This window comes from Anabas testudineus, chromosome 19 (assembly GCF_900324465.2).
Source record: "Anabas testudineus chromosome 19, fAnaTes1.2, whole genome shotgun sequence".
Taxonomy (NCBI): domain Eukaryota; kingdom Metazoa; phylum Chordata; class Actinopteri; order Anabantiformes; family Anabantidae; genus Anabas; species Anabas testudineus.
In genome coordinates, this window is record NC_046628.1 from 16,484,713 (window position 1) to 16,500,515 (window position 15,803).

At 38.8% G+C, this 15,803-nt stretch overlaps 1 protein-coding gene across 5 annotated transcripts; it reads left to right on the forward strand.

Moving 5' to 3' along the window:
• The first annotated feature begins 66 nt into the window (after positions 1-66).
• LOC113156873 lies at positions 67-13,043 on the forward strand. Of its 5 annotated transcripts, none has more exons than XM_026352267.1 (3): positions 67-448; positions 801-1,538; positions 12,121-13,035. In XM_026352267.1, the coding sequence occupies exons 2-3, from the start codon at positions 972-974 to the stop codon at positions 12,460-12,462; spliced, it is 909 nt and encodes a 302-aa protein (XP_026208052.1). In that variant the 5' UTR covers positions 67-448; positions 801-971; the 3' UTR covers positions 12,463-13,035. The 5 variants fall into 5 exon arrangements, with proteins under 5 accessions (XP_026208052.1, XP_026208053.1, XP_026208051.1 ...); XM_026352268.1 differs by having other exon boundaries at positions 854-1,538; XM_026352266.1 differs by lacking the exons at positions 67-448; positions 801-1,538 and adding exons at positions 5,337-6,317; positions 6,670-6,981 and having other exon boundaries at positions 11,668-13,043.
• Positions 13,044-15,803: the final 2,760 nt, after the last annotated feature.

Below are 15,803 nucleotides of genomic sequence, written 5' to 3' on the forward strand. Positions count from 1 at the left end.
TTTATGTCCTAAAGAAAAACGGCCAATTAGAGGTGTATTCCTCCCAGAACCAAAGCTGTGAAACGGATAAATTTTAGTTTCCAATAATGTAACAAATAGTTTTACCTTGAATTTTACAATCTGAATTAATTCACCGGTAATAATACAGTAATAAAATACTCAGGGATTCATTCTGCCTGCTGAACAACTGCTTTACTTTACACCTTTTTAAGTACAGAGTAAAAGGACAATAACCAACTTTATATTCTGTCTTTAGCATGCAGACTGCATTTTGAAGTATGGTTAATATGCAGATGACAGTTGCACTGCTGTTACAAAGTCTTTATTTATTCAATGGTACTTCCTGCTTTTCCAGGAAGCCAATAGTTTTACTGAGATAGCTCTACCCTCACTCCTCCACTTTCAGTTTATTCACCACCTGAGGTGACAGCGTCTGGTGCTTTAGACTGTAAGTACAAATCAATTTACAGACGAGAATATAATGAATTAAACTCTTCATTTACTGTCAGCTGCAAAACATAATCAGGTCTCTAGCATGTAAATAATTCAAGAATAGATCTGAAAGTGGTTGCACATTAAAATATGCTGAGGCTAATCGCCTGCCACTCAACCCAAACTGAGTCAGGTGGAATCACCTGTCTTACTACCTGTTCTGCCACAATTTTTAGGGAGGTGTGAGCAGTATACTATTAAAAATATTGAGACCTTTAAAGTATAAAAACATATATGCACATATATGTTTAAGAAATTTCTGCATTAAAAAGACCAATGTTCTGAGTTTCATATCTTTTATTGTCAAGGAGAAAAACTCTTGGATATTTGTGAACTCACCCATCGATCTCATTTCAACTAGTGAATCAACATCAACACGACTTCCCCCCAGTATCAAGACGATTACTGTGAAGAAATACTCAAAGATATAAAACACATCTGGTTTTGAAGGAGGCTCTGTGGACTATAAGTACAAATCCATGGCATCTACCGACCTAAAGGAGGAACTCAAAACAAGCTTGAAGTCTTTTCTGAAGCTCTGCAGTCAACATCAACATCATCTTCAGGAAACTTCAGAGTTTTTCAGGAAGGCAGGTGCAGCGCGCTGCGCTGAACTGGAGGTGGAGGATTGTGAGATCATGTTTAAGATGGGTGCGATTGTTGGGGGCTTAATTGGTGAACTTAGTAGTGTAGTGGTGGCAGGAGCTATAGACGATCTCACTCCAGTCAGTATAGTTCTCGGCATTGTTGGCAGTGTAGTGGGTGGTGCAGTTGGAGGGGCATTCGGTGGCATTGTTGGTGCAGTCAGTGCTGCAGCAAGGAGAAATCGTAGTCGAGATAACAGTTTAGTTCGTAATACATTTTTAGTCACCATTGGTTTTGCAGCTGGTGGTGCAATCGGAGGTTGTTTTCAATGGACAGTTGGTGCAAAAGGCGGTGCAATAGGTGGTGCAGTCGGCACTGTATCTAGTGCCTTTTTTGCAAGCAATGGGGTATTTACAGCTGCAATCAACTACTATTGCTATTACAGACCACTAAAACTAAAGATCAAGGAAAAAGAGCATGTGCCACAGACATTTTGTGTTTTCAGTGAAAACGTCAAACTGATGATGGAGCAGCTGAAAACTATCAGAACGATTTGTGTCAACATGACCTCCACCTGTGCTGCTGTGCAAAGGGTTGAAGAACATACTGTGAAAGCTCTGGCTTCTGTGACCCGGATGAAAAAAAGCTCTATGTGACTCGCAGGTCATGGTTGACCGTCAGTTTGTTTCTGCTGCTGAAGAAATAGTACAAGAAAGCAAACAAACCTCAGAGGAACTGAAGACAATCAGGACAGAAGCTGAAGAACTCCTGGAGTCACTGAAGATGGATGAAAATGACAAGTGATAAACCAAAGTTCAACAACATGTCTGCTCCCAGCTAAGGAATAAAGGAAGTTTAGTATGTCAGGAAATATGTGTTCTCACTGTGTACAGTACCATTAGATATGAAATATGATGCTACAGTGAGTTAGCTTAGCTTTAAGTTTGGAAATGAAGAAACATCCTGACTCTTTCTGAAAGTAACAACATCCATCAGGCAGCCGGTCTAAAGCTCAGCTATTAACTCATTAATGTCTTCTTTGTTCTGTATTTGTTAATATTTCCAACGCACACTTTATATTTTATTCTCAAACTGTTTTATTTTTCAGTGGTTGTTTGTTTCCTTCATCTTATGGGAACTATGTGAAGGTTGTTTTAGTTCTATTACTGAAAGTCTGGACGTAGTTATCTTGAAACCTACTTTGGCTGTTGGGTTAAATATTCATTTGTTCTTTGTTTAATCAGTTTCATCCCTGAAGACTTCAGGTTGTTTTGTTTTAGAACTTTAAGTTCGAGTTGCAGATCAGTTTTTTTAATGTAAACAATAATTCTCGTATTTTCATTAAACATTATGAATTTATATATCATTGAATCAAACTGTGTGTTCGATATTTGTTTTATTTAACTGGAACTTTACTGCAGCAGCTCTGACATTAATACAGTTTAACTTCCTCAGCGGTAAATATAATTACAGTACTCTGTACTTCGTTACACTTCAGAAGGAAATATTGTAGTTTTTAATCTACTATTTTTACTAAACAGCAGCTGTAGTTACACATTAAACAAAAATATACATAATATACAAAATATAAATCTCTAAAATATGAATCTACTACTCATTAGTATAAACATCCTTTGTTCCGTGACCAATCTACCAACAAAACTACTTCTGATACTGTAACCACACTTTACTTTCATCTTTTTACTTTTACTTGCAGTCCTTTTACTTTCATTATTTAAGGGTTTTTAAACAATAGACAAGAATCCAAGTGAAACCTGAAACAGGTTTTACTTGCTGATTACATGGACATGTTTGAAATTTCTCCAAACAACTTCGAGTAGTAACGTTATATAAACACAACATGAGGCTTCTGCCTTCAAGATTAGTCCGTAAACTAAGTGATTTTTGTTTCCATAGCTTAAGGTAAGAATGTACTCACGGCCTTCATAGAGTTCTACAGGTTGTTGTCTTTATTGCCTGCTGTTCTTTTCTCTCTTCTCTTTCCACTCACCCCAACCGGTCGAGGCAGATGGCCGCCCACTATGAGCCTGGTTCTGCTGGAGGTTTCTTCCTCTAAAGGGAGTTTTTCCTCTCCACTGTTGCCTAAAGCTTGCTCAAATGGGATTGTTGGGTTTTCTCTATAATTTTTTGTATAAATATTTTCTGTAAGGTCTTAAACCTTACACTGTAAAGTGCCTTGAGATAACTTCTGTTGTAAATTGGCGCTATACAAATAAAATGGAATTGAATTGAATTGAAATTGAATATACACTGTCCGTCCAAAACAAAAAAGTCACACTCAATACAACAACAACTACAACAATATTTCGTTGCCTTCAGCTTTGATTACAGCACTCCTTCAGATAAAATCCATTGATGGAATAACCTGGTCGTTCAGTATATTCAGGTCGTCAGCTGACCTCATTCTTTGGACTCATAACATTTCTGAACCTGGACCTGACCAACTGCAGCAACACCAGATCATAGCACTGCCACCACAGACTTGTACAGTAGACACGAGGCATGATGGGTGCATCACTTCACCTCCTCTCTTCTTACCCTGATGCTCCATCACTCTGGAACAGGGTCAATCTGGACTCATCAGACCACATGACCTTCTTTCATTGGACAGTTCTTAACTCAGTTTTAGTAGTTTCATCACCTCCTCAGATCTTTTCTTTCATTCACATCAATAATTTGACCCTTCTGAAACAGATTAACACCTTTCCACAGGATGTGTCTTCAGACATGGTTCTTTAATAAATGAGAAGCTACTCACTGCATCAGTTAGAGTTCAATAACTTGTTACCAGGTGAAACATCATCATCCACACAGTAATTTTCCAATGGGAGAATCTTACCTGTTTGCTTAGTTAAGTCCAGGTGGTGACTTTTTTTATTTTGGACGGGCAGTTTATCATGAACTGAAACATGCTGCAGATGTTTAAAGAAACTGGAACGTAGCTGGTATCCTGGGTTTTTGTGTGTACGTTGATGAAATTATAGCTTTTTTTAAATTTCAAATTATATTTGCAAGAAACTAAAACTAAGGGATCTAAAACTGTCCAGAGCAACTGTATATATCATATTTTTTGTCCTTTGACAGTCTAACAAACAACATAACTACTGTAGAAGTTGAAGACAGAACTGTTCTGTGGTACTTTTCATAGCACTTTGCTTTCAGTGATTCTCTACCATCTGTTTTGCAGCTTTGCTCCTCACAGACTTAAAGTATTGGAGTTGTGGGAACAGGTATAATGTATAAAGACGTCCATCTAATGCATGTCTTTGTTCACGGGCAGGTAGTCTAAGAGCTGGATTGCCCGAGGTGAGGACGCTCCTGCAGAATCTGGCAGTTCTGGTTTGCGGCACCTTTTCCAGAAAGCAGTACGGTAAACAGTCAAGGGTAGGTAAAATCTTTGGCTCAATTCATGCAGCACTTCTTAGATATGTCCCAGAGCAGGTAAACTGTAGGTGATGCAGAAACTGATGTTAATCACAGCTTGAGAACTGAGGAAGAAACTGATGCCTGTCATGAATCTTATCACATTAACATCGTCACCAACTTTCAATTTAAAACTTCCTGATAGACTGGACTTAACACAAACAGGTGAAGAATTCAAGGAAAAACCAGCTCAGTGTGAGTTTGGACTGGTCAAGAGGACTGGTCAGAGCCAGTCCTGCTCTGTTGGTTGTGATAGATGGCAGAGAGTCACTGAGTGTGACCACCACCTCGTTAGTGTACGATTTATCCTGTTAGTGTATGAAAATGCAGATTTCTGACCCACACTATGTATTTTACAGACAGAACTCTCAGACTCGGTGGTTAGCCATTTTTTATTGTTTCTCTCCCCTAAATGGAAGTGAAAGCATTTTTATGTTTAACTGGAAGTCTGTATATGGTTCACTTGAAATGCCCTTCCTCCTGACGGTACTGATTTTTAAAAGTGGAATCCATTTATTGTAATTTAGGGTTTTTGGTTTTACATTCTAATCTTTTTATTCCTGTTCTTTTTGTATTGTCATCATTAAATGTTAGAGGTAATGTTTTGATGGATTCAGTGATTCTGATTCTTTATTAAACACTGACAGATGTGAATTGAACAAGTGTGTGAACAAATTAACCAGTACTTTATTTTTAAAATACTGCAGAGTTACTGAGTGATGAATGATTTATTAGTTCTACAAACACAGAACTAATTCCTCTTCCAGATCAGTTTAAATACTCTCTGGATTTCTGGATTTTTTGCTGCTTATAAAATCGCTGCTCCACCCATTGCAAAAACAAAATATCTTGTTATTATATTTCAAACTACATGTGAATGAGGTGTATTTGCTGTATTTTTAATCCAATCTGTTTCACAAAGTTACTTAACTGCTGCCTTGAATAAAAACATCGCGTCACGCCCAAATTGAATAGTCAGGTCTTAGTTGTTAGTGTTCAACAAAGCAGACTAGGCTAATTAATGAGGTCAGTGCATCAGATATATACAGTAGATTAGATCTTTCCACCCAGTTTGTTGGTGACTGCTTTTTGAATGCTGCCACTAAAGTTATTTAAAAATCAACTCAGCAGTTTTTTAACTGTTTTCTTAGTGTTAGGACTTCTGAATTTGTTTGTATACTGATGTTTCAGCAAAATTTGTCTTTCTGTGGATGTTCTTGAGTGGTTGGTGTTTGTTTTGCTGCAGCTGATTGGTTATAGTGGCTGGATAGTCTCTCTACCCCAGTTGCAAAGACCAGCTCCTGTCTGCATTTCAGATCTACTTCATTATGTTGTAAATGGGTTTTTATTTATGTCCTAAAGAAAAACGGCCAATTAGAGGTGTATTCCTCCCAGAACCAAAGCTGTGAAACAGATAAATTTTAGTTTCCAATAATGTAACAAATAGTTTTACCTTGAATTTTACAATCTGAATTAATTCACCGGTAATAATACAGTAATAAAATACTCAGGGATTCATTCTGCCTGCTGAACAACTGCTTTACTTTACACCTTTTTAAGTACAGAGTAAAAGGACAATAACCAACTTTATATTCTGTCTTTAGCATGCAGACTGCATTTTGAAGTATGGTTAATATGCAGATGACAGTTGCACTGCTGTTACAAAGTCTTTATTTATTCAATGGTACTTCCTGCTTTTCCAGGAAGCCAATAGTTTTACTGAGATAGCTCTACCCTCACTCCTCCACTTTCAGTTTATTCACCACCTGAGGTGACAGCGTCTGGTGCTTTAGACTGTAAGTACAAATCAATTTACAGACGAGAATATAATGAATTAAACTCTTCATTTACTGTCAGCTGCAAAACATAATCAGGTCTCTAGCATGTAAATAATTCAAGAATAGATCTGAAAGTGGTTGCACATTAAAATATGCTGAGGCTAATCGCCTGCCACTCAACCAGAACTGAGTCAGGTGGAATCACCTGTCTTACTACCTGTTCTGCCACAAGTTTTAGGGAGGTGTGAGCAGTATACTATTAAAAATATTGAGACCTTTAAAGTATAAAAACATATATGTGCATATATGTTTAAGAAATTTCTGCATTAAAAAGACCAATGTTCCGAGTTTCATATCTTTTATTGTCAAGGAGAAAAACTCTTGGATATTTGTGAACTCACCCATCGATCTCATTTCAACTAGTGAATCAACATCAACACGACTTCCCCCCAGTATCAAGACGATTACTGTGAAGAAATACTCAAAGATATAAAACACATCTGGTTTTGAAGGAGGCTCTGTGGACTATAAGTACAAATCCATGGCATCTACCGACCTAAAGGAGGAACTCAAAACAAGCTTGAAGTCTTTTCTGAAGCTCTGCAGTCAACATCAACATCATCTTCAGGAAACTTCAGAGTTTTTCAGGAAGGCAGGTGCAGCGCGCTGCGCTGAACTGGAGGTGGAGGATTGTGAGATCATGTTTAAGATGGGTGCGATTGTTGGGGGCTTAATTGGTGAACTTAGTAGTGTAGTAGTGGCAGGAGCTATAGACGATCTCACTCCAGTCAGTATAGTTCTCGGCATTGTTGGCAGTGTAGTGGGTGGTGCAGTTGGAGGGGCATTCGGTGGCATTGTTGGTGCAGTCAGTGCTGCGGCAAGGAGAAATCGTAGTCGAGGTTACAGTTTAGTTCGTAATACATTTTTAGTCACCATTGGTTTTGCAGCTGGTGGTGCAATCGGAGGTTGTTTTCAATGGACAGTTGGTGCAAAAGGCGGTGCAATAGGTGGTGCAGTCGGCACTGTATCTAGTGCCTTTTTTGCAAGCAATGGGGTATTTACAGCTGCAATCAACTACTATTGCTATTACAGACCACTAAAACTAAAGATCAAGGAAAAAGAGCATGTGCCACAGACATTTTGTGTTTTCAGTGAAAACGTCAAACTGATGATGGAGCAGCTGAAAACTATCAGAACGATTTGTGTCAACATGACCTCCACCTGTGCTGCTGTGCAAAGGGTTGAAGAACATACTGTGAAAGCTCTGGCTTCTGTGACCCGGATGGAAAAAGCTCTATGTGACTCGCTGGTCATGGTTGACCGTCAGTTTGTTTCTGCTGCTGAAGAAATAGTACAAGAAAGCAAACAAACCTCAGAGGAACTGAAGACGATCAGGATCTTTCTGAAAGTAACAACATCCATCAGGCAGCCGGTCTAAAGCTCAGCTATTAACTCATTAATGTCTTCTTTGTTCTGTATTTGTTAATATTTCCAACGCACACTTTATATTTTATTCTCAAACTGTTTTATTTTTCAGTGGTTGTTTGTTTCCTTCATCTTATGGGAACTATGTGAAGGTTGTTTTAGTTCTATTACTGAAAGTCTGGACGTAGTTATCTTGAAACCTACTTTGGCTGTTGGGTTAAATATTCATTTGTTCTTTGTTTAATCAGTTTCATCCCTGAAGACTTCAGGTTGTTTTGTTTTAGAACTTTAAGTTCGAGTTGCAGATCAGTTTTTTTAATGTAAACAATAATTCTCGTATTTTCATTAAACATTATGAATTTATATATCAATGAATCAAACTGTGTGTTCGATATTTGTTTTATTTAACTGGAACTTTACTGCAGCAGCTCTGACATTAATACAGTTTAACTTCCTCAGCGGTAAATATAATTACAGTACTCTGTACTTCGTTACACTTCAGAAGGAAATATTGTAGTTTTTAATCTACTATTTTTACTAAACAGCAGCTGTAGTTACACATTAAACAAAAATATACATAATATACAAAATATAAATCTCTAAAATATGAATCTACTACTCATTAGTATAAACATCCTTTGTTCCGTGACCAATCTACCAACAAAACAACTACTTCTGATACTGTAACCACACTTTACTTTCATCTTTTTACTTTTACTTGCAGTCCTTTTACTTTCATTATTTAAGGGTTTTTAAACAATAGACAAGAATCCAAGTGAAACCTGAAACAGGTTTTACTTGCTGATTACATGGACATGTTTGAAATTTCTCCAAACAACTTCGAGTAGTAACGTTATATAAACACAACATGAGGCTTCTGCCTTCAAGATTAGTCCGTAAACTAAGTGATTTTTGTTTCCATAGCTTAAGGTAAGAATGTACTCACGGCCTTCATAGAGTTCTACAGGTTGTTGTCTTTATTGCCTGCTGTTCTTTTCTCTCTTCTCTTTCCACTCACCCCAACCGGTCGAGGCAGATGGCCGCCCACTATGAGCCTGGTTCTGCTGGAGGTTTCTTCCTCTAAAGGGAGTTTTTCCTCTCCACTGTTGCCTAAAGCTTGCTCAAATGGGATTGTTGGGTTTTCTCTATAATTTTTTGTATAAATATTTTCTGTAAGGTCTTAAACCTTACACTGTAAAGTGCCTTGAGATAACTTCTGTTGTAAATTGGCGCTATACAAATAAAATGGAATTGAATTGAATTGAAATTGAATATACACTGTCCGTCCAAAACAAAAAAGTCACACTCAATACAACAACAACTACAACAATATTTCGTTGCCTTCAGCTTTGATTACAGCACTCCTTCAGATAAAATCCATTGATGGAATAACCTGGTCGTTCAGTATATTCAGGTCGTCAGCTGACCTCATTCTTTGGGCTCATAACATTGCTGAACCTGGACCTGACCAACTGCAGCAACACCAGATCATAGCACTGCCACCACAGACTTGTACAGTAGACACGAGGCATGATGGGTGCATCACTTCACCCACCTCTCTTCTTACCCTGATGCTCCATCACTCTGGAACAGGGTCAATCTGGACTCATCAGACCACATGACCTTCTTTCATTGGACAGTTCTTAACTCAGTTTTAGTAGTTTCATCACCTCCTCAGATCTTTTCTTTGATTCACATCAATAATTTGACCCTTCTGAAACAGATTAACACCTTTCCACAGGATGTGTCTTCAGACATGGTTCTTTAATAAATGAGAAGCTACTCACTGCATCAGTTAGAGTTCAATAACTTGTTACCAGGTGAAACATCATCATCCACACAGTAATTTTTCAATGGGAGAATCTTACCTGTTTGCTTAGTTAAGTCCAGGTGGTGACTTTTTTTTATTTTGGACGGGCAGTTTATCATGAACTGAAACATGCTGCAGATGTTTAAAGAAACTGGAACGTAGCTGGTATCCTGGGTTTTTGTGTGTACGTTGATGAAATTATAGCTTTTTTTAAATTTCAAATTATATTTGCAAGAAACTAAAACTAGGGGATCTAAAACTGTCCAGAGCAACTGTATATATCAGATTTTTTGTCCTTTGACAGTCTAACAAACAACATAACTACTGTAGAAGTTGAAGACAGAACTGTTCTGTGGTACTTTTCATAGCACTTTGCTTTCAGTGATTCTCTACCATCTGTTTTGCAGCTTTGCTCCTCACAGACTTAAAGTATTGGAGTTGTGGGAACAGGTATAATGTATAAAGACGTCCATCTAATGCATGTCTGTGTTCACGGGCAGGTAGTCTAAGAGCTGGATTGCCCGAGGTGAGGACGCTCCTGCAGAATCTGGCAGTTCTGGTTTGCGGCACCTTTTCCAGAAAGCAGTACGGTAAACAGTCGAGGGTAGGTAAAATCTTTGGCTCAATTCATGCAGCACTTCTTAGATATGTCCCAGAGCAGGTAAACTGTAGGTGATGCAGAAACTGATGTTAATCACAGCTTGAGAACTGAGGAAGAAACTGATGCCTGTCATGAATCTTATCACATTAACATCGTCACCAACTTTCAATTTAAAACTTCCTGATAGACTGGACTTAACACAAACAGGTGAAGAATTCAAGGAAAAACCAGCTCAGTGTGAGTTTGGACTGGTCAAGAGGACTGGTCAGAGCCAGTCCTGCTCTGTTGGTTGTGATAGTTGGCAGAGAGTCACTGAGTGTGACCACCACCTCGTTACTACTTCGATCTACTTCATTATGTTGTAAATGGGTTTGTTTTTATGTCCTAAAGAAAAACGGCCAATTAGAGGTATATTTCTTCCCAGAACGGGTTAATATGCAGATGACAGTTGCACTGCTGTTACAAAGTCTTTATTTATTCAATGGTACTTCCTGCTTTTCCAGGAAGCCAATAGTTTTACTGAGATAGCTCTACCCTCACTCCTCCACTTTCAGCTTATTCACCACCTGAGGTGACAGCATCTGGTGCTTCAGACTGTAAGTACAAATCAATTTACAGACGAGAATTTAATGAAATAAACTCTTAATTTACTGTCAGCTGCAAAACATAATCAGGTCTCTAGCATGTAAATAATTCATATATATTCATTAGTATTAAAAGTAAACTAATCTAAGAATAGATCTGAAAGTGGATGTACATTAAAATATGCTCAGGCTAATCGCTTGCCACCCAACCCGAACTGAGTCAGGTGGAGTTACCTGTCTTACTACCTGTTCTGCCGCAATTATTATGGAGGTGTGATAAGTTTAACCTCAAAAATATCTAGACCTTAAAAGTATTAAAGTGCACATATATGTTTAACCTCTTCGGACCTGGCGTACACGTGTGTCACATCACATTTTGGGTTCTTTTGCATGTAAGCTGATTGCATCTGTTACACAGCCTTTCACAAATAGATGTGTAAAGAAAAGGGCATTGCTAGTGTTAACTACAAAATGATTTGTTTCTGAAATGTTTTGTGAAAAGATGATGCTTAGTTTGTATATTTATCAGGTTCCAATAAGAGAAACAGAAAATTCATATCAAATTAGAGCTCGGGTCTTAAGAGGCTAAGAAATTTCTGCATTAAAAAGACCAATGTTCTGAGTTTCATATCTTTTATTTTCAAGGAGAAAAACTCTTGGATATTTGTGAACGCACCCATCGATCTCATTTCAACTAGTGAATCAACATCAACACGACTTCCCCCCAGTATCAAGACGATTACTGTGAAGAAATACTCAAAGATATAAAACACATCTGGTTTTGAAGGAGACTATAAGTACAAATCCATGGCATCTACCGACCTAAAGGAGGAACTCAAAACAAGCTTGGAGTCTTTTCTGGAGCTCTGCAGTCAACATCAACATCATCTTCAGGAAACTTCAGAGTTTTTCAGGCAGGCAGCTGCTGCACAGCGCGCTAAACTGGAGGTGGAGGATTCAGAGTATAAGAACACGTTTATATTAGGTTTGTTTGGGGGGGCTTTTGGTACAGTTGTTGGAGGCGTTATTGGTGGAGTCAGTGCTGCAGTGGTGGCAGTAGCAGCTACAGAAGATCTCACTGCACTCAGTGTAGTTGTCGGCTTTGTAGGCAGTGTAGTGGGTGGTGCAGTTGGAGGGGCATTCGGTGGCATTGGTGGTGCAGTCAGTGCTGCAGCAAGGAGAAATCGTAGTCGAGGTTACAGTTTAGTTTATGATGCAGTTTATGTCACCATTGGTTTTGCAGCTGGTGGTGCAATCGGAGGTTGTTTTGAATGGACAGTTGGTGCAAAAGGTGGTGCAGCTGGCGCTTTAGTTGGTGCCCTGTTTGCTAGAAATGGGGTAGCCTTAGCTGCAACCGTCTGTTCATCTCTGAGTGCAAGGGGAGATTCAGAAGAACTGGAGATCAAGGAAAAAGAGCATGTGCCACAGACATTTTGTGTTTTCAGTGAAAACGTCAAACTGATGATGGAGCAGCTGAAAACTATCAGAACGATTTGTGTCAACATGACCTCCACCTGTGCTGCTGTGCAAAGGGTTGAAGAACATACTGTGAAAGCTCTGGCTTCTGTGACCCGGATGGAAAAAGCTCTATGTGACTCGCAGGTCATGGTTGACCGTCAGTTTGTTTCTGCTGCTGAAGAAATAGTACAAGAAAGCAAACAAACCTCAGAGGAACTGAAGACGATCAGGACAGAAGCTGAAGAACTCCTGGAGTCACTGAAGATGGATGAAAATGACAAGTGATAAACCAAAGTTCAACAACATGTCTGCTCCCAGCTAAGGAATAAAGGAAGTTTAGTATGTCAGGAAATATGTGTTCTCACTGTGTACAGTACCATTAGATATGAAATATGATGCTACAGTGAGTTAGCTTAGCTTTAAGTTTGGAAATGAAGAAACATCCTGACTCTTTCTGAAAGTAACAACATCCATCAGGCAGCCGGTCTAAAGCTCAGCTATTAACTCATTAATGTCTTCTTTGTTTGGTATTTGTTAATATTTCCAACGCACACTTTATATTTTATTCTCAAACTGTTTTATTTTTCAGTGGTTGTTTGTTTCCTTCATCTTATGGGAACTATGTGAAGGTTGTTTTAGTTCTATTACTGAAAGTCTGGACGTAGTTATCTTGAAACCTACTTTGGCTGTTGGGTTAAATATTCATTTGTTCTTTGTTTAATCAGTTTCATCCCTGAAGACTTCAGGTTGTTTTGTTTTAGAACTTTAAGTTCGAGTTGCAGATCAGTTTTTTTAATGTAAACAATAATTCTCGTATTTTCATTAAACATTATGAATTTATATATCAATGAATCAAACTGTGTGTTCGATATTTGTTTTATTTAACTGGAACTTTACTGCAGCAGCTCTGACATTAATACAGTTTAACTTCCTCAGCGGTAAATATAATTACAGTACTCTGTACTTCGTTACACTTCAGAAGGAAATATTGTAGTTTTTAATCTACTATTTTTACTAAACAGCAGCTGTAGTTACACATTAAACAAAAATATACATAATATACAAAATATAAATCTCTAAAATATGAATCTACTACTCATTAGTATAAACATCCTTTGTTCCGTGACCAATCTACCAACAAAACAACTACTTCTGATACTGTAACCACACTTTACTTTCATCTTTTTACTTTTACTTGCAGTCCTTTTACTTTCATTATTTAAGGGTTTTTAAACAATAGACAAGAATCCAAGTGAAACCTGAAACAGGTTTTACTTGCTGATTACATGGACATGTTTGAAATTTCTCCAAACAACTTCGAGTAGTAACGTTATATAAACACAACATGAGGCTTCTGCCTTCAAGATTAGTCCGTAAACTAAGTGATTTTTGTTTCCATAGCTTAAGGTAAGAATGTACTCACGGCCTTCATAGAGTTCTACAGGTTGTTGTCTTTATTGCCTGCTGTTCTTTTCTCTCTTCTCTTTCCACTCACCCCAACCGGTCGAGGCAGATGGCCGCCCACTATGAGCCTGGTTCTGCTGGAGGTTTCTTCCTCTAAAGGGAGTTTTTCCTCTCCACTGTTGCCTAAAGCTTGCTCAAATGGGATTGTTGGGTTTTCTCTATAATTTTTTGCATAAATATTTTCTGTAAGGTCTTAAACCTTACACTGTAAAGTGCCTTGAGATAACTTCTGTCCCAAAAAAGTCCCACTCTAATATTTCGTTGCCTTCAGCTTTGATTACAGCACTCCTTCACTGTGGCATCGTTTCAATCAGCTTCTGCAATGTCTCAACATTTATTCTCGTCCAGAGGTGCATTAATTTTTCACTAAGATCTTGTGTTGATGATCAGAGTGTCGTCTCCCTGCACAAAGTCTTCTCCAGCACTAAAGATTCTCAGTGGGGTTAAGGTCTGGACTCTGTGAAAACCACTCTTTCACAGTTTGAGTCTGTGTCATCAGAATACATTGATTAATAACCTGGTCGTTCAGTATATTCAGGTAGTCAGCTGACCTCATTCTTTGGGCTCATAACATTGCTGAACCTGGACCTGACCAGCTGCAGCAACACCAGATCATAGCACTGCCCCCACAGGCTTGTACAGTAGACACTAGGCATGATGGGTGCATCACTTCACCTCCTCTCTTCTTACCCTGATGCTCCCATCACTCTGGAACAGGGTCAATCTGGACTCATCAGACCACATGACCTTCTTTCATTGGACAGTTCTTAACTCAGTTTTAGTAGTTTCATCATTTCCTCAGATGTTATCTTTAATTCACATCAATAATTAGTACACAACCCAACTCATTGTACAGGCGTTGATCTTATCTCGCCTGGATTACTGCAATGCACTACTGATTGGTTTACCGGCATCCACGACCAAACTCCTCCAGATGATCCAAAATGCGGCAGCACGCCTCATTTTTAATCAACCTAAAAGGTCTCATGTCACACCGCTCTTCAGATCTTTGCACTGGCTTCCTGTGGCTGCATGAACAGGTTCAAAGCTTTGTCTCTTGCCTACAGAGTGGTTAACTCCACAGCTCCATCTTATCTCAATTCAATCGTTCAGGTCTACATCCCCTCCCGTCCACTGCGCTCAACCAGGGAACGTCGTCTGGTGGTACCAGCACCACACAGTCGACACCAAGGAAAACTGTTCAGCTCAGTGATCCCACGATGGTGGAATGAACTGCAGAACTCTGCACGCTCAGCCACCTCACTTGCAATCTTTAAAAAACTGCTGAAAACAGAACTCTTCCGGATCTTCCTTTGCACGTCCATCTAATGCATGTCTGTGTTCACGGGCAGGTAGTCTAAGAGCTGGATTGCCTGAGGTGAGGACGCTCCTGCAGAATCTGGCTGTTCTGGTTTGCGGCACCTTTTCCAGAAAGCAGTACGGTAAACAGTCGAGGGTAGGTAAAATCTTTGGCTCAATTCATGCAGCACTTCTTAGATATGTCCCAGAGCAGGTAAACTGTAGGTGATGCAGAAACTGATGTTAATCACAGCTTGAGAACTGAGGAAGAAACTGATGCCTGTCATGAATCTTATCACATTAACATCGTCACCAACTTTCAATTTAAAACTTCCTGATAGACTGGACTTAACACAAACAGGTGAAGAATTCAAGGAAAAACCAGCTCAGTGTGAGTTTGGACTGGTCAAGAGGACTGGTCAGAGCCAGTCCTGCTCTGTTGGTTGTGATAGTCGGCAGAGAGTCACCGAGTGTGTGCTGCGTAAAGCTTCCAGTTTTTAGTCTGAAGGACCAGATTTGTATTTGTTTGATAATCAGACCAACATTGTCCATCAGTGACGGCTTCACCTGAAATTAGCTTCGTTTAAAGATCGTTTTCCTCCGTTTGCTTGTGTCTGTGTTTGATTTAATGAAAAAATGCAGGAATATTCCTTTAACTGATGCATGACAGAGCTGAGCAGCTGCAATCAGTGAATTTTCATTATTACAGTTTATTTACTATTATTTTAAAGGAAGCTGGTTATCAGGAGTTTTTCAAATGTTTGTTTTCTTTTCAACCTGTCCTGTTTTAGTTTAACCTTATTTATTAGATACAAGAGCGGCTGTAACAGTAAAACATCTTCAATGTTGTTTATTAGTGAGGG

Excerpts from the sequence above, each read along its gene's own strand:
- LOC113156873 (XM_026352266.1), top strand. The coding sequence starts at position 6,841 with ATGGCATCTACCGACCTAAAGGAGGAACTCAAAACAAGCTTGAAGTCT. Across the intron at positions 6,982-11,667 it reads CGCGCTGCGCTGAACTGGAG|GTGGAGGATTCAGAGTATAA; the intron begins GTGGAGGATTGT and ends GCTAAACTGGAG.